Genomic DNA, 19,471 nt, shown 5'->3' with positions numbered 1-19,471 from the left:
CACCTCATCAATTAGGAGGCACGCAGCCTGGGGACAGAAGAGTTACACTAGGAACGCTCGCCCTCTGCTGGCGGGTCGCGGCTACACCAGGCACAGCAGCATCTCTCTTACAGTCAAGTCCTGGGCAACACCAGGCCTCCTTACTCTTAGGAGGACAAGACCCAAGTGAACCCAGTACCCTACAATGTTGCCTGCGACAGAAGGCTCTCCACAAAGTCCAATGTGGGGTACAACTGACTGCTAAAACCCAAAGCCAGAGGCCATTAGGAGAGGCCACTCAGCCTCGTTTTCTTAGCACTGGTGAAGCAGAGTGGGTTGCAGATCCCTGTAAGTTTGAGGCCAGTGCCATCCATCTACAGAATAAGAACCTATCAGAAAAACTAAAAATAAATACAAATAAAATAAAAATATCTGATAAGGGGCCAGCAAGATGGCGCTGCAGATAAAAGCATTTGCTGCAAGAGGCCTTGAGTTTGGTTCCCAGCACCCATGGGCTGGAACTGCAGCCCCCGGGGATTCTGTCTGGCCTCTGCTCTCACACACATACATATAACTAAAAATTACGAAGTCTCTTGCTGTCGGCCCTGATGGCCCAAGTTTGATCCCTGAGACCCACACTGCCATTGCAGAAGACCCCCTCCTGCAAGTTGTCCTCTGACCTCCCTGTGTGTGCCGTGGACTTCCCAAGGGTGGCACAGGCCTGACACCAGCACTGCGCTCATATGAGTTACATTTTCATCGAGTGGCGGTGACTGCAGGGATTCATAACTGTTTAAATGGGGGTGGGGGGAGTGGAATAAAAAACCCTCTTGGGTGCTTAGCAATGGACCAATCCTATCCCCAGTCACTGGGCGCACAGTGGAATTGCTGTGTGGGGTATAAGAGCCTGCGGATTGGGTGACATCAGGACACAACAGGATCCTGTCGCTGTGAGCCACAGCTGTGGTCTCTCACACCCTGTCCAGGTGGGGGGCGTGGCCCTGTGGGTCTGAAGATTAACAGACAGTGAAAGCCCTGGGGGATGGAGGAGAGCACAGAAGGCCATTTTCTTTAACTGTGTAGCTACAGGTCAGAAAAATCTCAGACAGGATGATTTAGGAAAGGGAATGGATTTAGTGAGAGTGGGGACTGAGCAAGCGAGATACAGGGGAGGGCATGATCAGAGCACAGGAGATACCTGGATGAAACTGACATGGCAAAACTTATTCCAAATACCACATGCTACTACAGAAGGAAAAATAAATAAATATATTTAATTGGCAAATGATGCCATAAATAGAAACACGACGGTAAAGTTCCAGAAGGTAAGGCTGACTGATCCTTGTGAACATACATTTCTGGATTATCTGAACTCTTCTCCTTTGGTAATTAAAATAAAAACTGTGAAGGTAGGGGTGTGGCTCAGGGGTGGAGCCCATGACTAGAACCAGCCAGTAAGGGGCAGGGGTGTGGCTCAGGGGTGGAGCCTGACTAGAACCAGCCAGTAAGGGGCAGGGGGCGTGGCTCAGGGGTTGGAGCCTCTGCCCAGCATGGCTCCAGTGATAGTCAGAGGGTGTGGCTCAGCACCTAACACAGGTTTTACCTCCAGCATTACATCATATAGACACTTGGCAAGATGACGTGGGCCTTAATCTCAAATCTCAACATCGGGGGTGAGGAAGTATTCATCCTTGGATCCCTGACACACCTCTCTCTCTCTCTCTCTCTCTCTCTCTCTCTCTCTCTCTCTCTCTCTCTCTCTCTCTCTCTCTCTCTCTCTCTGTCTCTCTCTCTCTCACTGTGGAGGGCTGCAGACCCCCCAGTGCTCTCTTACTCTCTGCTAGGTCTGCCATCTTGGATCATGACCTTGTGGGAACTCTGCGGCTGCGTCCCAGGCTCTGGGCCTCACTTGCCCACACAGAAGTCCTGGAAGATGAGATCCAGTATCTCTTCGGTTCCCCCTCCACCTGTAAGGTGGCTTAGTTGTCTCCGAGCCTGGCGCAGGGCCTCAGCTGCCATAGCCAGGTCTGTGGCCGGCTGGTAGTGGCCCAGGGCATCCAGGCAGCCCTGGAGGTGGTATTGATGCCTAGCCCGGGTCAAGAGCGGTGGTCCTGTGGATGGGTCCCCACACCTGCCAAAGACAAGACCTGGTTGTCTCACTCAGCCTGTGCAGCCACTTTTTGAAAAGGGCCTCCCACAGAAACCTTTTTGCAGAGAGAAAAACTGAGGCCGAGGGACAGGCCCATAGCTAGCAGCTCTGTTTACACCTGAACTTGGCTGAAGGTGGCTGATGGGGACTCACACTGCAGACAGCTCGGACTTCAGAGCCAGCAAGAGGCCATCCATCCCAGCTCCAGTGTGGCAGGACAGGAGCAGGTGAGGAGGCAGGGCTGTGCCGCAGGCTGGGGCATTAGCAGACAGCAGATCAGATTTGTTGAGCACCAGCAGGAGGCGCTGTCTGCCACTGTCGTGGCTTTGCGATACCAGTGGGGCCACCACAGTGTCCAGGAAGCTGCAGCTGGAGGAGGAGGCCAGGTCGGAGGCGTCCAGCACCCCCAGGATGATGTCCGCCTGCTCCAGCCTGGGGAGGAAGGAACCATGAAGCATACATAACCATGGAGGATCCTGGGAAGGCGCTGTGGACACTGCTCAGAGAAGCGACTCAGCTGAGAGAGGAACAGCCACCTAAGGCATAGCCCAGAGCAAAAGCCAGAGCAGAAACAGATACCATTGTCTGGCTAGGTCTGTTAGGGAGCATGGGCGGGACTTTGGCAGGATGAGGTGGGGTAGAACCTGCACAGGTGAGACTTTGCTAAAGGGGCAGGGAATGGCTTCAGTGAAGACCTGGCAGAACCGTTGGGGGCGTGGCCAAGGGAAGAGTGGCGGAGAGCAGTGGGCAGGGAACAGAAGGGAACAGAAGGTCAAGTTGCTAGTGTGGTGAGGTGGCCTGAGGAGTGACAAAACAAGACTTGGGGAGGGGAGAGGAGTAAGGGACACAGGCCAAGCTTGCTTCTCAAACAAATTACCAAGCCTCCCTGCCCTCAACTTTGAGGGGCCTCAAAACCTTCTGATTCGGGAATAATGAAGTCGACTCACTGGTCGCCATATCCTCAGCCTTCCACCTACCTCTGGCGGGCCCTGCGCACACCCTCCTGCTCAACAATGCCCACTCCTTCCCGAAGCCCCGCGGTGTCACTCAGCAAGACAGGGAATCCAGCCAGGTCCACGGGAGTCTCCAGCACGTCACGGGTGGTCCCAGGCTCTGGGGACACGATGGACACTGGCTTCCGGCCTGAATGGTAGGGACAGTGTGATGAAGGACCACAGAGTAGAGGTAAAAGCCCCCACTTTCAGGAAGCGCCGTCTGCCACTGTCATGGCTTTGAGCTACCAGTGGGACCACCAGTGTTCAGGAAGCTGCAGCTGGAGGAGGCCAGGTCGGAGGTGTCCAGCACCCCCGGGATGCTGCACCCCCTGCCCAGAAGCCCATCCCGCCCTTTACTGAATCCCACATACTGAGCAGATTCACCAGACTGCTCTTGCCCGCATTGGGTGGTCCAGTGACCACAACGTTTGCCCCCGAGCGGAGCCTCTGTCCACGCCTAGCGTCTTGCAGGTGGGAACCCAGCGCAGCCTCCAGGGCTCGTACATCTCTGTTCGCTGTGAGAGGGAGAAGGCAGGCAAGGGGGAAGAGGGGGCAATCAGCAAGGTCTCAAGGGGGCTGAAATGCCAGCCCCACCTCCCCCCAAAACAGACATACCCTGCTCCAACACACCCTCTTCCAAATTATCATCCTCTCCGAAGTCAATGTAGGCCTCCACATGGGCCAGAGCCTGGGGAGGAGGGGGAGATGTCACAGGTACTCTCTCAGTTCTAGCTCCAGCTTGATCTCCATGACCAGACTGGCCTCACAGGCCTAGAGCTTTCTCTAAAGAATGCATGGATGGAGCTGCAGAGATGGCTTGGCAGTTAAAAGCACTGGCTGCTCTTCCAGAAGTCTAAATTCAATTCCCAGCAACCACATAGTTGCTCACAACCATCTGTAATGGGATCTGATGCTCTCTTCTGGCATGCAGACATACATGCAAATAGAGCACTCATAAACACAAAATAAATAAGTAATATAAATCTAAAAAAAACAAAAACAACAACAACAAAAAAAAAAAAAAACAAAAAACAAAAAAACCACACATGGATGGGTGAGCACACAGGCTTGCCTTGGTGAGGGTCTTCGCCCAGCCCTGGCACAGCTGGCTCAGTTCCCCATCCAGCTGCCTCAGGGCTTGTCGACGCTGGGCCTCGGTTTCTGCATGGATCAGATCTGCCAGTCCTTCCACTTCTGTCAGGCTCAGCTTACCATGGGCAAATGCCCTCCTGGTGAACTCTCCAGCCTCGGCTGGCCGCAGTCCTGGAACACTACCTGCAGAAAAGCATCATCCAATGGCAGGTGACAGCCAGGAGAGCAACACACCAAACCCCAAGCAGGTTTTCAGGTGACACAACTGCTTTAGGATCCCCTGATCCTGTAAGGAATAGCAGGAAGCTTACTGGTTCTCCAGGCTGGACCCTAACAGGTCGGTTACTGGGTGTGACCTGGGCACCCCATCTGGGGGACGTAGATATCTCTTAGAACCCAGGCCATCAGGTTAAGATGGCTCAGTGGTTAAGAGCACTGACTGCTCTTCCAGAGGTCCTGAGTTCAATTCCCAGCAACCACAAGGTGGCTCACAACCATGTGATGGTTGTAATGGGATCTAGTGTGTCTGAAGAGAGCAATGGTGCACTCATATACATAAAATAAATAAATAAATCTAAAAAAACAAACAAAAAAAGAACCCAGGCCAGCAAGCTGTTGATGGTTGAGGTCACCTGCAGCTGGCCTTCCACATCAATGCTGATCACACACGCAGGCCCCAGACTGACAGAGTGCTGGCCATCGGGGGCTTCCTGTGGCAAACTTGTTGAATGAACACACATTAAGTAAAAGTCACACATTTCTTCCTGGAAAGGCAAGACTCCCCCTGTCCCCACCACCCAGGAATCACAGACAGCCTGGTTGTATGCTGGTACATCCTACCAGCTACTCCTCAACTCGCTGAATAGGACCTTCCTCCAAACCACCACCAAACATGCACTTGAGCCTGAGCTGTCCTCAAAGTCCTTCCAATGCTGTAGTGTGTGTGTGTGTGTGTGTGTGTGTGTGTGCGCGCGCGCGCGCGTGTGCGTGTGCGCATCTGTATGGAACACCAGGAAGTCAGAAGACAGCCTGTAGGAATCCTCATCTTGCACCACTCAGGTTCACATTTGGGAACAATCGCCTTTACTGGTTGAGTCATCTAGAAGGCCTGGGATAATATGATACGTCTCTTCTCCCAAATGACAATGTGTTTTGCAGTCTATACCCAAGACCTTTTAGTCTCCCCCAGGAAGTGTCACTCAACAGAGACTCACCCAATGCCTGCAGGACGCCGCTGACCACCGCAGGACCTCCGTGTACGTGCAGCTCCATGCAGTCCTCACCTGTGAAACTCTGGGGGCCTTGTATAGAAAAAAAAAAAAAAACAACGCAGAATCAGGCGATGGGCACGACCCGGGTTCACTCCCAGAGGGGACTGAGACCTGGACACGAGCGCCGTGGGCTCCTGGATCCGGCCCCTCACCTGGGAACCAGAGGACGAGTGAACGGTCCAGTGGCTCCCCGGAGCTCGGGTGGCGGAGAAGGCGTAGGCAGGCGCTGCGGGCCGGAGGCGGCTCCCGGAGCGCCGTGAGGCTGCGGAGCGCGAGCCCGCTGGCTGGGCCGCTGGTGCGGATCACTGCGATGGCGCAGCGTCCTTGACCAGAGCTGAGTGCGAAGATGGTGCTCCCGGGGACCAAGGACTCTGCACCCGTGCTGCAGCGTGCGCACAGCCTGGAGATCGGAGAGGAAACGAGTAAGCGCACCGCCAAGCCTCGGGGTGAACAAAGACAGTGGGATGGTCGACCGTGGATGCCCAAGCTGTGCGAGCTGTGGTCAGGCGATGAGCATGGAAGGAGATGGCAGCTCTGGGCGCTGGAACGGGGTCTGGAACTTCAGGGGCGAACTTGGGACCTAAAGCAGCGCCGTGACAGAGTGTCGGCGCCACCCACCTGAGGGGTGCCCACGCCGCCCGGGTAGCCAGGGCGCTCATCCCACGCCACATAGATTTGCAATTTGCAAGCACCTTGGCCGACACTCCAGCACCGCTTCAATTTCTGAAGAAAGTACTGCACTTTGCGGCGTGACTGGCGGTACAACTCTCAAATACCATTGGATCGCCTATAGAGGTCCCGCCCCCTATCCATAGACTTTGGTTCCTATTGGCTGATCCAAGGGAAACGAAAAGGAGACCTCTGTGTGCAGCCCAAGAGTGTCCCGCAGAAACACAGAGCAAAGTTTTCGGTTCCTAGAGCAACAGGTATCTGACACAATAGTGGGAGGAAGAAAATGAAGGATATATCGCAACTGAGGTTCGAGCCACGTCTTTTCCTTGTGCTCATTCCGTATTCTTAGAGAAGCTAAGAAGCTGCGTGTGCGCTCTGATTTCACATCCATGAAAGGCAGTGCAAAAGGCGCTTGCTGCCAAACTTGACAATCTGAGTTCTATCCCCGGGATCCGCTTAGTAAAGGAGCCCAGATTTGTGCAAGTTGTCCTCTGACCTCCGAAGGGAGTGGTGGTGGTGGTGGTGGTAGGGGTGGGGCAGACATTCTGCACACAGTTAGAGACCGGAAACTCAAAGCATCTTAGTGACTGCAGGTGATGAGTTGGGGGTGGGGGGGAAGCCACGCCCTAAGCCAGGGAAAATCTGGTCCAAATTTTTGGGAAGTTTCTTCCTGGCCCTTCCTGGAGCTCTCCACTGACCCCCGCGCCCCCATCTTTGCCAGCTGCAGCTTCTGGGCAAGCATCTTTAGCCAGGCGCCATCCCCAGGCCAGGAAGCCCTCCAGTTGGCTCCAGCCCAGCTCCGGCTCCAGCCCTAGCTTCCCTGCACTCTCCGGGGTTCCGGTTGGCTGCGGGTCTGAAGTGTGCTCCCGGATAGGCACCCTGGGGCCTCGAGTTACCTTCGGGTTAACCCGGGACAGCGCTGAATTGCGGGGTGAAGGAGCAGTCTCGAATACCAGGTTCGGGGCGGGCGGGGCTTCGCGAGCGTCCTCGCACTGCCAATTCTCTGGTTCTGGACTTGTGCGGGCGGGCGCTCTTTAGTTCAAGCTGCGGGATACAGTATAGTCGCAAAGCCCTCAGGTCCCCATCTGCCCTACTTTCAGCCCGTGAAACAGGGACAGTGACGTTGTCCATCTCCCGTGGTTCCATCTTAACACGTTTACAGCAAATGCTCATTACTTGCTGAGCAATGAGAAGCAAACTGGGCTCCTGCCTGGCCTGGGCTCACAGGACTTCATGGTGGGCCACTCCGAAGTGGGAGAACTTGGACCCACGTGGTGGAAGGACTCAGTTTCCACAGGTGTCTGTCCTCTGATCTCCACACACTCCCCAAAGCCGTGTATCAGACAAAAGAGAGGTGGCTCGGAGCCTGAGGCTTAGCTTCCTGGTGGAGCATTTCCCAGAAAGCCTCCCTTCCCACCCAGGATCACCCAGAACATACACGTTTCAGACAAGCAACATTTCTCCTCCTCCTCTTCTCCTCCTCCTCCTCCTCCTCCTCCTCCTCCTCCTCCTCCTCCTCCTCCTCCTCCTCCTCCTCCTCCTTCTTCTTCTTCTTCTTCTTTTGTGGTTTTTCGAGACAGGGTTTCTCTGTGTAGCCCTGGCTGTCCTGGAACTCACTCTGTAGACCAGACTGGCCTCGAACTCAGAAATCCGCCTGCCTCTGCCTCCCAAGTGCTGGGATTAAAGGCGTGCGCCACCACCGCTCGGCCAGGCAACATTTCTTAATGACTATGTTCCATGTAGTAGTTAGAACACACGAAACAGTCTATCTGAAATGCATGTAATTCAGTTGGCTTATTTTTTGAGGTCCATTTTTTATTTTTATTTAACGATGTGTAAACTCTGGTGTCGGGTGTATTCAGCATCCCCTGGAGCTGGAGTTACAGGCAGGTATAGGTGCAGGAACCGAACCCTGATCCTGGAGAAGAACTGCAAGTGCTCCTAACCGCAGGGCCATATCTTCAGTTCTGTCCACCCTTTCTTGATACGGTGTCCTGGAAGCCCGGTGTCATGAACTTGCTATGTAGCCTCTGAGGATGGCTTTGAAATCCGGATCTTTCTGCCTCTTGAGTGCAGGGTTGGGAGCTCCGTGCCGGGCTAGAGATCTACCGACTGAGTCACACCAGCCGGTGCCCTGTAGCCAGTTTATTCCATTTATCTGCATGTTTGGGGTGACGCTTGCCCGCATCAGTGAACAACTTGCGGCAGCACCTATATATGCAGTGATTTTATATGCTCAAGATTGTGTTTATTTGATAAGTTTGGCACCTGCAGCCTTATCCCTTTATGGAGGCTATATTGTAGTAATAAGAATTGTGTGGGAGCAGAGGGCAGGAAGATGTTTTCGGATCCTGAACTGTATGTGCAAAGGCCCTGGGGGCAGGCAGGGCCTACTATAATTACTTGCACTCCAGTTGGGGAACCTCAGGTATTGTTCTTGGGAATGTCACCTAGTCAGGTTCTCCCTCTCGCACCCAGCTCAGATTCCACCCCTTGTGACCTCAGTACTTTGTAGTGGGTAAACAGAGGCTGTAGGACTGAGGGTGGAGGAAGCTCCTTTGCAATGCTGGCCTGAACAAGCACCGGAGACCCAAGTGGGTGGGGGATAAGGAAGCGCAGGAAAAAAAAAAAAAAAAAAAAAAAAAAAAAAAAACACGGGCGGGGACGCGAAGCAGAGAGGAGGCGGGCGGGTAGGACTGAGTGACTGAGAGTGACGCGCTGAGGCTGGGAAGAAGAATCGAGGTTTGGCTCGGGCGGGGACGACAAGCAAGTGGAGCGCAGGGACGGCGGACTGCGCGGGCGGGCGAGAGAGGCCTTTGTCTCTTCCTCCGGCGCGCTCGGTGGTGCCACCCCGGTCCCCATGAGCCCGCGGCCCCCCGGCGCCCGGGCGTCTCGAAGCCCCTAACCTGCCCTGTCCTCGCCATGGCCGAGGCGGCTTCGGGCGCCGGGGACGTGACCCTGGAGGGGGAGCGGGGCAAGAGGCCCCCGCCCGAGGGCGAGCCTGCGGCGCCTGCGTCGGGAGTACTGGGTATGTTTGCTGCGGGTGGCACCGGGACAGGTGTACAGGGTGCACCCAGAGGTTGCAGGGGACGCCGATCGGGATCACACATCCTATCGTGTGGCCCAGAGGCTGCTCTTCGTGGTGCTGAGGCTGCGGCGCAGCGTGCAGGGTTGGGTCAGTGCGTCTGCACTGGGGGTCCCCGGAGTAGGAACGTGGACACGCCCCTCTGACGGCCCCAGCCAGGCCGGTGTGAGCCTCACCACCTGGAGACTCCCAGCACAGGGAAACAGGGCGATAGGGTCCTGGGTTCAAATCCCATGTTGTTTGGGTGACCTTGAGCTCATGGATACAGGTCTCTGGGCCTCAGTTTGGTGACCTGTGAAATGGGAGAAAGGACTGTACTCTGCGGCTGCTTTAAGGACCGCTCTGTCATACCAAGAAGCACTCAAAGCAGCTTGTGGGCACCCCATCGATTGTGGTTTGGGAGGCGGTGTTGGGCCTCAACCACGAGTAAGATTCTTAAGGCAGGACCTAGGGGGAAGGGCCTGGCTGGTGCAGGAGAGAGGAGAGCAAGCGAGGCTGTGGGTGCCCAGCCCTTGAGAGCTCTAATGAGGGCCGAGTCAGTCCCTGAAGGGGCCTGATCTCACCCCAGCCTACCACGCTGCCCCATAGATAAACTATTTGGGAAGAGGCTCCTGCAGGCTGGCCGCTACCTGGTGTCCCACAAGGCATGGATGAAGACAGTGCCCACCGAGGATTGCGATGTGCTCATGACCTTCCCAGGTATCCGTACCTGCCTGCCGCGGGCCCGCCGGGGTGCAGCCTTTACTGCCTGGGCGGAAATGTGGAGGCCCTTTGTGGGCGCCTCTGAGGCAAGACCCATTGGCCCCTATGCCCCTCGGCAGACACCACTGATGATCACACGCTGCTGTGGCTGCTGAATCACATCCGGGTGGGCATTCCCGAGCTGATCGTGCAAGTTCGTCACCACCGCCACACGCGTGCCTATGCCTTCTTTGTCACCGCCACATACGAGAGGCAAGTCCCCTGCCTGCCTCTACCTCCCTTTGGTCCTGTCACCTGGCTCCTTGCCCCTCTGAAGGCCAACTCTGCTAACTATTCGTTTGTCCTAAGATGTGGCTCTCGCATAGTCCTTAGGTTGGGAATGGTGAGCTGGGGGTCCCACGGTGAGACCACTATGCCCTGTCCTGCCCGCAGCCTACTCCGTGGGGCCGACGAGCTGGGTCTGCGCAAGGCCGTGAAGGCCGAGTTTGGAGGGGGCACCCGCAGCTTCTCCTGCGAAGAGGACTTCATCTACGAGAATGTGGAGAGCGAACTACGCTTCTTCACATCGCAGGTGACCGCCCTGCGCCCACGTCTCTATGCCTACAACCCTCGTACCTAGCTCACACCCGTCTCCCCACAGGAGCGGCAGAGCATCATTCGCTTCTGGTTGCAGAACCTTCGAGCCAAGCAGGGGGAGGCTCTGCATAACGTGCGCTTCTTGGAGGACCAGCCAATCAGTGAGCAGAGCGAGCCCGCCATCCAATCACTTGCAGAGAGCTGGGCGTGTCTGTTAGAAGATGGGTGCAAAGGGCGGGGCTTACGGGTAACCAATCAGAGGCTAGGAAAAATTTGAGCACTCAATTAATTAACCCAGAGAGTGTAGCTTCTTTCTGGCACCTAATATAAACATGGGTGAGGTGGTCCAAGCCAGGCTTTTACATGTCTCCAAGAAGGTGTGGGCAGGACCGTGGACAGCACCCATGGGCTCTGTGGTGAGATCGACTGGGAAACCAGGTCTCAGAAGTTCACTTTCTGCACCAGCCTGTGTCATTCCTTAGACATTTAGACCCAGAAAGGGAGGGGGATGTTAAACTCTAAAATACACTTGGTAGGTATGGTGAGGACATGCCTGTGATCTCCCGGCCCCAATTTGTTAGTTCAAGACCAGCCTGGGCTACATAGTAAGACTCCCAACCATCCCTGCCCTTCTCAAATTCATCTCCAGAGTGTGTGGGTTACCACGTCCAGCTTATGCCATACTGGGGATGGAACTCAGAGCTTCGAGCATGCTAAGCAAAGCACTCGTCCAACCGAGCCACATTCCCAGCCTTTGATGGGCTTAAGAGAAGGCAGAAAAACTATGACTTTGGTTTCAGCCAAGGTTTGTTGCCAACTCTGGTCAGATAGTGCAGGGGCAGGGATCACTCACTCCTCCTCCTGCAGTTCCGGAGCTGGCTGCACGAGGCATCATACAGCAGGTGTTTCCAGTACACGAGCAGCGTATTCTGAATCGTCTCATGAAGTCCTGGGTGCAGGCCGTGTGTGAAAACCAGCCTTTAGGTGTGGCTCTGTGGCTGAGGAGTGGGCTGGGGTTCCAGGAGACACTTAGAGGTGACCCAGAGTCCCTTTTCTCCTGGCAGATGATATCTGTGACTATTTTGGTGTGAAGATTGCCATGTATTTTGCCTGGCTGGGCTTCTACACATCGGCAATGGTTTATCCCGCTGTCTTTGGCTCTGTTCTGTATACATTCACTGAGGCTGATCAGGTACTGGGAAGCGCTGGGCCAGGACTGTGGGTGGCCTAGGAGGCCTTCCTTCGTAAGCTGGCTATGTTGATGACTTGATTTTCTTCTGCTACCTGCAGACAAGCCGGGATGTTTCCTGTGTGGTCTTCGCTCTCTTCAATGTGATCTGGTCAACACTGTTCTTGGAGGAGTGGAAACGGAGGGGGGCAGAGCTAGCCTACAAATGGGGTACACTAGACTCACCTGGGGAGGCTGTGGAAGAGCCACGTCCCCAGTTCAGGGTCAGTCTGGGGCTAAGGCTTGGTTCTCAACAAGGCTGTAAAGAAGGAACGCTGTGTTAGGGAAGGTGTGTGTATGGGGGCGGGGCGCCAGGGGTCTCTAGGCCTAGTTAGGTAACATCAGAGAAGTTTGTGGGCCAGGGAGGCTTGTGACAGGATGGGAGGAAGTTGGATTTGAGGTTTGAGAAGGGTGCATCAAGGAGTATCTCTTGTCAGAGAAAAGGCGTAGCTGAGGGAAATTGGGCTCCTATGATCAGGAAGTGGGCGTGGCCCCGGTCTCACTGCCTTTTCTGCTGGCTGCCAGGGCATCCGGCGCATCAGCCCCATCACCCGGGCTGAGGAGTTCTACTACCCGCCCTGGAAGCGACTGCTCTTCCAGCTGCTTGTCAGCCTGCCTCTGTGCCTGGCCTGCCTTGTCTCCGTCTTTGTACTGATGCTGGGCTGCTTCCAGCTGCAGGTGATGGCTCACCCCTACTCTTTCTTTCCCTGCCCACTGAACACCAGGTCCAGCTTCACCCTGCTGATCCCCCTACCTTGTCCCGTCCCTTTTAGGAGCTAGTCTTGAGCGTGAAAGGTCTGCCCCGCCTGATTCGCTTCTTGCCCAAGGTCATGCTAGCCCTGCTGGTCAGTGTGAGTGCTGAGGGCTACAAGAAGTTAGCTGTGTGGCTCAATGACATGGGTACGTGCTGGCAGGGGAGGCCCTCACCGTCCCAATGATCCCCATAACCCTCTGTAGGGGCAGGGTGGCCCCTCACTCACCTCCTCGGCTCCTAGAGAATTACCGGCTAGAGAGCACCTACGAGAGGCACCTTATCATCAAAGTCGTCTTGGTGAGTGAACAGGCATGTGCAGAGGCTAGGAGGACGGAGGGAGAGGGAACTGGGGAATCAGCAGGGCAGGGCTGCAGGATGACCCCAGCTGCCTGCCTCCCAGTTCCAGTTTGTCAACTCGTACTTGAGTCTGTTCTACATCGGCTTCTACCTCAAAGACATGGACCGCCTGAAAGAGGTGAGGGGCTGTGCACCGTCCCAGGGACAGCACCCTGGCCCCTTGGGGACGGACCCATGTAAGGGGTCCAGGGCTCTCCAGCCCCTCCCTCCTGTCCTCCATCCTTCTCTCCTTTTTGTCCGTCTGTCCATGTGTCCTTTCTCTGCCTGTCGTTTCCCTCTCCCATCTGTCCGTCCACCTGTCCGGTCGGTCCCTCCACAGCTCCTGCTACTCCTGTCCCTGACCCAGAGCCTCGAGCGGCAGTTGCGGGCGGCGCTGGTCCCGCTCGCGGCCCTGCGGTTCCGCCTGCTCCTCCTGTCCCTCCGGGGTCTCCTGCTCGTGGCCCGGGCCAAAGTACGGGCAGGTGGCGAGCCTTCCCATGGTGCTGCGGGTGGGACATGGCAGGCATAGGGCGCATGCACAAACGGGGTCCTGGTGCAGGCTGAGTAAGACCCACGGAGGCGCCCAGGGCGTTAGGCAATGCCTGGGCACGGTGGGAGAGATATGCTCTGAGAATCCTGGCACGTTTGCAGATTATTGTGTGGCAGTGGCATTGGGGCTCAGCTGCGGCCTCACGTCCAGGGTTGTTGAAAGGCTGCAGGAGCACTGGGGACGGTGTGTGTGTGTGTGTGTGTGTGTGTGTGTGTGTGTGTGTGTGTGTGCGCGCGCGCGCACGCGCAGGTTGTGACCTTCCCATACCCGGCCCTGCTCGCCCCACGCGGCCTCTTTTCGCCCGCAGATGCTAGCCACCCTACTCATCACCCGGCAGTTGCTGCAGAACGTGCGCGAGGTGCTGCAGCCGCATCTGTACCGCAGGCTGGGCAGCGGGGAGCTAGGCTTGCGCACCATCCTAGAGCTGGCCCGGGCTCTGCTAGGCCTGCTGAACCCCTTGCGCCCAGACCCCCGACGGCACTTGGATGCCCAGGCTGATGAGGGTGGAGCTGGAAGCCGCAGGTGCCTGGGCGGTGGCTGCGGGGCGCCGGAGGAGGAGGAGGAGGAGGAGGAGGCGGCTGTGGAGCGGAGGCCAGCAGGGGAAGGTGGGGAGGTTCCAGAAGGGCCTCGGGGTGGCAAGGAGGATGAGGAGGACGAGGACGAGGACGAGGAGGAGGACGACGAATATGAGGGCGAGGAAGGAAGCCTCCTGGACTGCGGGCTGCGCCTCAAGAAGGTCAGCTTCGCTGAACGGGGCGCAGGGCGGCGCAAGCCAGGCCCGAGCCCTGACGGCCTCCTGGAGGAGGGGAGCCCCACCATGGTGGAAAAGGGGCTGGAGCCTGGTGTGTTTACGCTGGCTGAAGAAGATGATGAGCCCGAGGGGCCTCCAGGCAGCCCCGGGCCAGAGCCCCAGACCGTCTTGTTTCGTCGAGCGGGCGGCGAGGGCCGCGACCAAGGGCTTGATGGAGACCGAGATCCGGAGACTGGCTCTGGCGACGCGGCTGGGAGACAGAAGAGACAGAACAGGTCCTCGTGGATCGACCCGCCAGAGGAGGAGCATTCACCGCAGCTCACGCAGGCAGAGCTGGAGAGCTGCATGAAGAAGTATGAGGTGAGAGGGGCCCACCCCACTTTGGCGTCTGGAGGTGAGGGCAGGAAGCCAGCTTGGTCAACATGTAACTCCAAAGAGAATCAAATAGGGTCATGTCGCTTTGTAGCTCAGTTGGTAGAGTGTTTGTCTAGTATGCAGGAAGTCCTGGCTTCCATTTCCAGCACCACGTAAACCAGACATGGTAGAGCACGGCTGTCCTACCCCAGTAGGAAGTGGAGGCAGAAAGCCCAGAAGGTCAAGGTCATCCTCTGTTCTACAGTTCATTCTGGGCAAGCCTGGGCTACAGGCTTGTAAAAATCCTGCCTTAAAAATAAATAGGAGACCGGATGGTAGTGGTGTACACCTTTTTTTTTGTTTTGTTTTTTGTTTTTTCTGATGTAAGCCTGGCTGTCCTGGAACTCACTTTGTAGACCAGACTGGCCTTGAACTCAGAAATCCATCTGCCTCTACCTCCCAAGTGCCAGGATTAAAGGCGTGCGCCACCACCACCGCTACCACCACCACCACCACCACCACCACCACCACCACCACCACCACCACCACCACCACCACCACCACCACCACCGCATGGTGCACACTTTTGATCCCAGCACTCAGGAGGCAGAGACAGAGAATCTCTTTATCAGTTCGAAGCCAGCCTGGTCTACAAATCGAGTTCCAGGACAGCCAGGGCTACACAGAGAGACCCTGTCTCAAGAATAAATAAATAAATAAATAAATAAATAAATAAATAAATAAATAAATAGTACTGGAGTGCTGGCTCAGCAGGTTAGAGAGCTGCTAATTGGGGAAATTGTATGTGTGATCCCTACACATCAGCTGCTCACAAACACCTGTGACTCAAGGTCCAAGGGATCTAACACCCTTCTAGCCTCTGCACACACACAAACACACAGGGATTCACACATACATAAATAAAATACGATTTAAGTAAGTCAAGAGAAAAGAGAAAACCCCTTGGGACCCCATGGTAGTAGAGAGCAAACTATCAGAAGCTGTATTCTGATGTTTGCACATGTGCTGTGAACGCCTTTAAAAGGACAAGGTGGAGCATGCCTGAGGAAAGACATCCACAGTTAACCTCTGGCCTCGACACAAACTCATGCACACCCTGCTCACACAGCGCTCCTGTGCGAACCATGCAGTCCCCCTCACCCCCAAAGCTCACAATCAGGAGTGCAGGTGAAGGTGGATGCAGGTTCTTGGCCTGCAGATGGAGTGGTTGGGATGAGAGCAAGCGCCTTCCTAGAGATTGGAGACCCTTGGGCTTGTTCAGAGTGGGATGAATGGGGGGGGGCAGTGCCAAGCCTGACGGGTGCCCCCGACTGTCCCCAGGACACTTTCCAGGACTACCAGGAGATGTTTGTGCAGTTTGGCTATGTAGTGCTCTTCTCCTCTGCCTTCCCGCTGGCCGCCCTGTGTGCCCTAGTCAACAACCTGATTGAGATCCGCAGTGATGCCTTCAAGCTCTGCACTGGTCTACAGCGGCCTTTCGGCCAGCGCGTGGAGAGCATTGGCCAGTGGCAGGTGGGCCAGTCAGGGAGGCCCAGAGGGGATGGTGCCTTGGGGATGGCAGTCCCTGGCTGGGCCTGTCTTTGACCCTTCTTCCTCTCCTGCAGAAGGTCATGGAGGCAATGGGTGTGCTGGCCATCGTGGTGAACTGCTACCTCATTGGCCAGTGTGGCCAGCTGCAGCGCCTGTTCCCCTGGCTGAGCCCAGAGGCAGCCATTGTGTCTGTGGTGGTGCTAGAGGTGGGGCTGGGGGCCCTGAAGGTGGGGGTTTGGGGGTGGGGTGGGGAGGCTAGGTATCCCTGAGCCTGCAGCCCCTGCTGTCTGTCCCCCACAGCATTTGGCTCTTCTAGTGAAGTACCTCATCCACGCAGCCATCCCCGACATCCCCGGCTGGGTGGCTGAGGAGATGGCCAAACTGGAGTACCAGCGACGAGAAGCCTTCAAGGTATGATGAGGCTGGGGTCAGGTTGATGTGGTTTCAGGAGGGAATGTAGTCAAGACTAAAGCCTTAGTGAGGCCCCAGGCTGCAGGGCGGGCAGCACCCCACCCTCATCCCCAGGTTCTGCACTTAAGGGTTCCATCAACGTGGATGGAAAGCTCATGGCATACATAGGGTTTGCTGGTGCACAGCTGTCATTCCAGCACTTAGAAGGCGGGCTCAGGGGGTCAGTAGTTCAAGCCCACCCTCCTCAGTTACATGGGGATAGGGGCTGTTTCAAGACCAGACTAGACTACATGTTGTGCTCTTAAAAAAAAAAAAAAAAAAAAAAAAAAAAAAAAAAAAAAGCCAAATTTGTATCTGTACTGACTACGTACAGGTCTACTGGGTTTTCCTGCCATGTGTTGGGGAGGTGCTATGGCTTTTTGTTTTGTTTTGTTTTTCTTTTAAAAATTCCTTCTGTCTGGTGTTAGTGTGTCTTACTGGCAGTCCCAGCTTGGGACTGCTCCCTGTGAGCAGTCCTCCATTCCCAGCCTCTCAGGTAGCTGGCACCACAGATGTGGAGCACGGTCCCTCTTCAGAGCAGCTCTCACACAGCAGTCCCAGCGGCTCATCCCAAGACTTTCTTGTTTATATTTATTTAATTTAACTTTATGAGTCTTTTGCTTGCATGTGTGCATGTGCACTGTGTTGATGAAGTGCCCTTGGAGACCAGTAGAGGGCGTCGGGTCCCCTGGAACCGAATAGAGATGGCTGTGAGCTGACATGTGCTTGCTGGCAAGGAAACTGGGCTCCTCTGGAAGAGCAGCCGGTGTTCTTAACCACTGAGCCACCTCTCCAGCCCCCAGGAGGGTGTGAGCGTATAGACAGTACAGACCGCAGGGTGCCACTGTAGAAGGGACCAGAGCATCCATACTTGTGGGTCCTGGATCCAACCCCTATGGACACTAAGGGACTGTAGCTTGCACTCACCGAGGTGGGGGTTGTCTAGATTCCTGATGGCACAAGCTCTCAAGAATGTTAATTTAGTTTGCCAGTCCGCCTCCAACAAACACCTCTGCAAACCACGTGAAGGGCCAAGGAGCTGCCCCTTCTAGGGAAGACTTTAGGAAAGACTCTAACCAGGAGACAGGATTTTAGGCTGTCACTATACCCAAGTCACCCCACCCCCCTTCAGGGCGAGATTCTAGGCCGTGGCTCTACTGCTCATCAGTTCCAAACTGAAGTTTAGTTCATTTATATTGACGGGCCTTGAATGGTGGCTCATGTCTGTGATCCCAGCACTGGGGAGGGTGGGGCTGGAAAATTCTGAATTTGAGCTACACTGTGAAACCCTGTCTTAAAAACATACAAAAAAAGGCAAAGGGGGGGGGGGGAGATTCTCCTGAGAAAGCCCCAGCAGGTCTACAGCCTCCCTCATCCCCTGCTCTCAGAGCATCGAGCCCAGAGTTTCCTTATCTTCTCTCAGTTCCTCAGGCACCGGGTGGGGGGCAGGTCAGGGGTTCGGGACCGGGGTAGGTCTGGTCGCAGTCGGCGCTCAGCCCGCATGTGTCCTCCTATGCAGCGGCACGAGCGGCAGGCGCAGCAGCACTTTCAGCAGCAGCAGAGGCGGCGGCGCGAGGAGGAGGAGCGGCAGCGGCACGCGGAGCAGCAGGCGCGGCGGGAGCGCGACGCGGGAGGCCGCGAGGAGGCGCGCGCGGAGGCCCCCGGCCCGGATCCTGCGGCGGAGCGCGGCGCGGCCAAAGCCAAGGGCAGCGAGCGGCCCCGAAGGCCCGGAGCGCTGCTGCCGCCCGGCCCTGTGCTGCGGCTGAAGCAGATCATCCCGTTGCAGACTCGACCGCCCGCGCCCACCGGGTGCGCGCCCCCGCCGCGCTCGCCCGCGGACACGCGCCTGCCCGCCTTCCTCAGCTTGCGCTTCCTCAAGGCGCCGGAGCGCGGCCCGTCCCCGCCGCGGCCCGGGAAGCTGTTCGCTTTCGCGGCGCGCGAGCCCGCAGCCAACGGGGCCCCCGGGGGCGGCGCGCGCGCTCACAGGAGCGCCGGGGACGAGCCCGCGGCCGCCGAGCCGGAGCCGCGGCTGGAGGACGCAGGTCACAGGCCTTAACCGGGGCGCGCGTCGCGAGGGCAGTGGGCGCCGTGGGGCCCCGCGAACCGCGCTCTCCCTCCGCAGGGCCCGCCTCGCCTCCTGCCGGCTGCTGGCGCTGGGACGCGACCTGGGGCTGCGGCGACAACCCGCCCCGCGTCCCCGTGGACGCCGCTGCGCGCCCTGTGCAGCCCGCCTGCTGGCCCACAGCCCGCCACTAGCCCCGCCGCGCCCCTGCCGTTCCCTCGACCAGGATGGGGGCCACGAGTGGCCCCCCCCACAGTACAGAAAAGTACACAGGATGGGCGGTTATTTATTTGTTTTTAATTTATTTTGTCATATTTTTGTAAAACGGCAGAAATGCAATAAAAAGTCTATTTCAACAGTGCTCGAGGTCAGAGCAGTGAAGGGGCCTTGTCAGATTCGTGGCTGGAGGCTAAGCACCCCAGTTCTAGAATGAGACCTCTAGGAGGTCCAGGGAACCTCTCTGGTCTGGGTCCAGATGCACATGGCACCCCACACTTCAGCCAGACGTGACATAAGCGTGGTGCACTCATAAGGGGTGCCAGGGACAGAAGTTCTGCACCAGAAGCAGCCTGCTGAGCCTACAGCCAGGTCACATCCAGCCTGCAGGGACCTGGGCAGTCCAGATGACATTCCCAAGAGCACAGCAAAGGCAATCATGGGAAGGCAGTTGGAATTCAGACCAAGACCTGAGAGTGGCAGAAACTTCAGCGTGTATTTGAAAGGGGAGGCCTCCAGAGGCAGGGCACAGGGAGCAGCTCCAGGAAGGATGCTGTGGGGTATTCTGGTCAGGGCACCCAAGGGTTAATAGGGCATGGCGGCAGTTGCCAAGTCACCCAAAGAGGCTGAAATGCCACCAGGGCCATAGCCAAGTAGTGGTCCTCTGGGTAACACAGACACCTTCAGCCTTCACAAGC

General features: G+C 56.6%; 2 protein-coding genes across 8 annotated transcripts; one reads left to right on the top strand and one right to left on the bottom strand.

The window, feature by feature from the left end:
* Nucleotides 1–1,233: 1,233 nt before the first annotated feature.
* On the bottom strand, nt 1,234–7,036 carry Gtpbp3 (GTP binding protein 3, mitochondrial). Its single transcript, XM_034520674.2, has 9 exons — nt 6,105–7,036; nt 5,639–5,886; nt 5,430–5,516; nt 4,196–4,398; nt 3,739–3,811; nt 3,495–3,638; nt 3,106–3,271; nt 2,282–2,560; nt 1,234–2,110 (listed from the first exon to the last, which is right to left on the bottom strand). Exons 1-9 carry the CDS (start codon nt 6,155–6,157, stop codon nt 1,885–1,887), a joined length of 1,479 nt encoding a protein of 492 aa, XP_034376565.1. The 5' UTR covers nt 6,158–7,036; the 3' UTR covers nt 1,234–1,884.
* Nucleotides 7,037–8,877: 1,841 nt separating this feature from the next.
* Nucleotides 8,878–18,918, top strand: Ano8 (anoctamin 8). Of its 7 annotated transcripts, XM_076914412.1 has the most exons (18): nt 8,879–9,186; nt 9,832–9,942; nt 10,065–10,197; nt 10,378–10,516; nt 10,586–10,682; nt 11,389–11,505; nt 11,586–11,713; nt 11,812–11,973; nt 12,275–12,427; nt 12,523–12,649; nt 12,745–12,800; nt 12,904–12,978; nt 13,180–13,311; nt 13,697–14,500; nt 15,836–16,027; nt 16,120–16,251; nt 16,346–16,456; nt 18,015–18,918. In XM_076914412.1, exons 1-18 carry the CDS (start codon nt 9,081–9,083, stop codon nt 18,549–18,551), a joined length of 3,312 nt encoding a protein of 1,103 aa, XP_076770527.1. In that variant the 5' UTR covers nt 8,879–9,080; the 3' UTR covers nt 18,552–18,918. The 7 variants fall into 7 exon arrangements, with proteins under 7 accessions (XP_076770529.1, XP_076770526.1, XP_076770527.1 ...); XM_076914410.1 differs by having other exon boundaries at nt 12,904–13,311; XM_034520075.2 differs by lacking the exon at nt 13,180–13,311 and having other exon boundaries at nt 8,881–9,186.
* The last annotated feature ends 553 nt before the right edge of the window (nt 18,919–19,471 follow it).

Source organism: Arvicanthis niloticus, chromosome 16, assembly GCF_011762505.2.
Source record: "Arvicanthis niloticus isolate mArvNil1 chromosome 16, mArvNil1.pat.X, whole genome shotgun sequence".
Classification (NCBI taxonomy): Eukaryota; Metazoa; Chordata; class Mammalia; order Rodentia; family Muridae; genus Arvicanthis; species Arvicanthis niloticus.
This window is presented reverse-complemented; position numbering and strand designations above follow the sequence as displayed.

What these genes read in the sequence shown, in the direction of transcription:
- Gtpbp3 (XM_034520674.2), bottom strand. Translation starts at nt 6,157, where the DNA reads ATGTGGCGTGGGATGAGCGCCCTGGCTACCCGGGCGGCGTGGGCACCC. An exon ending in CGGCGTCCTGCAGGCATTGG is followed by an intron (nt 4,399 to 5,429) that starts GTGAGTCTCTGT and finishes GCTTTTCTGCAG; the next exon opens with GTAGTGTTCCAGGACTGCGG. An exon ending in GTGCGCAGGGCCCGCCAGAG is followed by an intron (nt 2,561 to 3,105) that starts GTAGGTGGAAGG and finishes CTTCCTCCCCAG; the next exon opens with GCTGGAGCAGGCGGACATCA.
- Ano8 (XM_076914410.1), top strand. Translation starts at nt 9,081, where the DNA reads ATGGCCGAGGCGGCTTCGGGCGCCGGGGACGTGACCCTGGAGGGGGAG. An exon ending in GCCTGCGTCGGGAGTACTGG is followed by an intron (nt 9,187 to 9,831) that starts GTATGTTTGCTG and finishes GCTGCCCCATAG; the next exon opens with ATAAACTATTTGGGAAGAGG. An exon ending in TGCTCGTGGCCCGGGCCAAA is followed by an intron (nt 13,312 to 13,696) that starts GTACGGGCAGGT and finishes TTTCGCCCGCAG; the next exon opens with ATGCTAGCCACCCTACTCAT.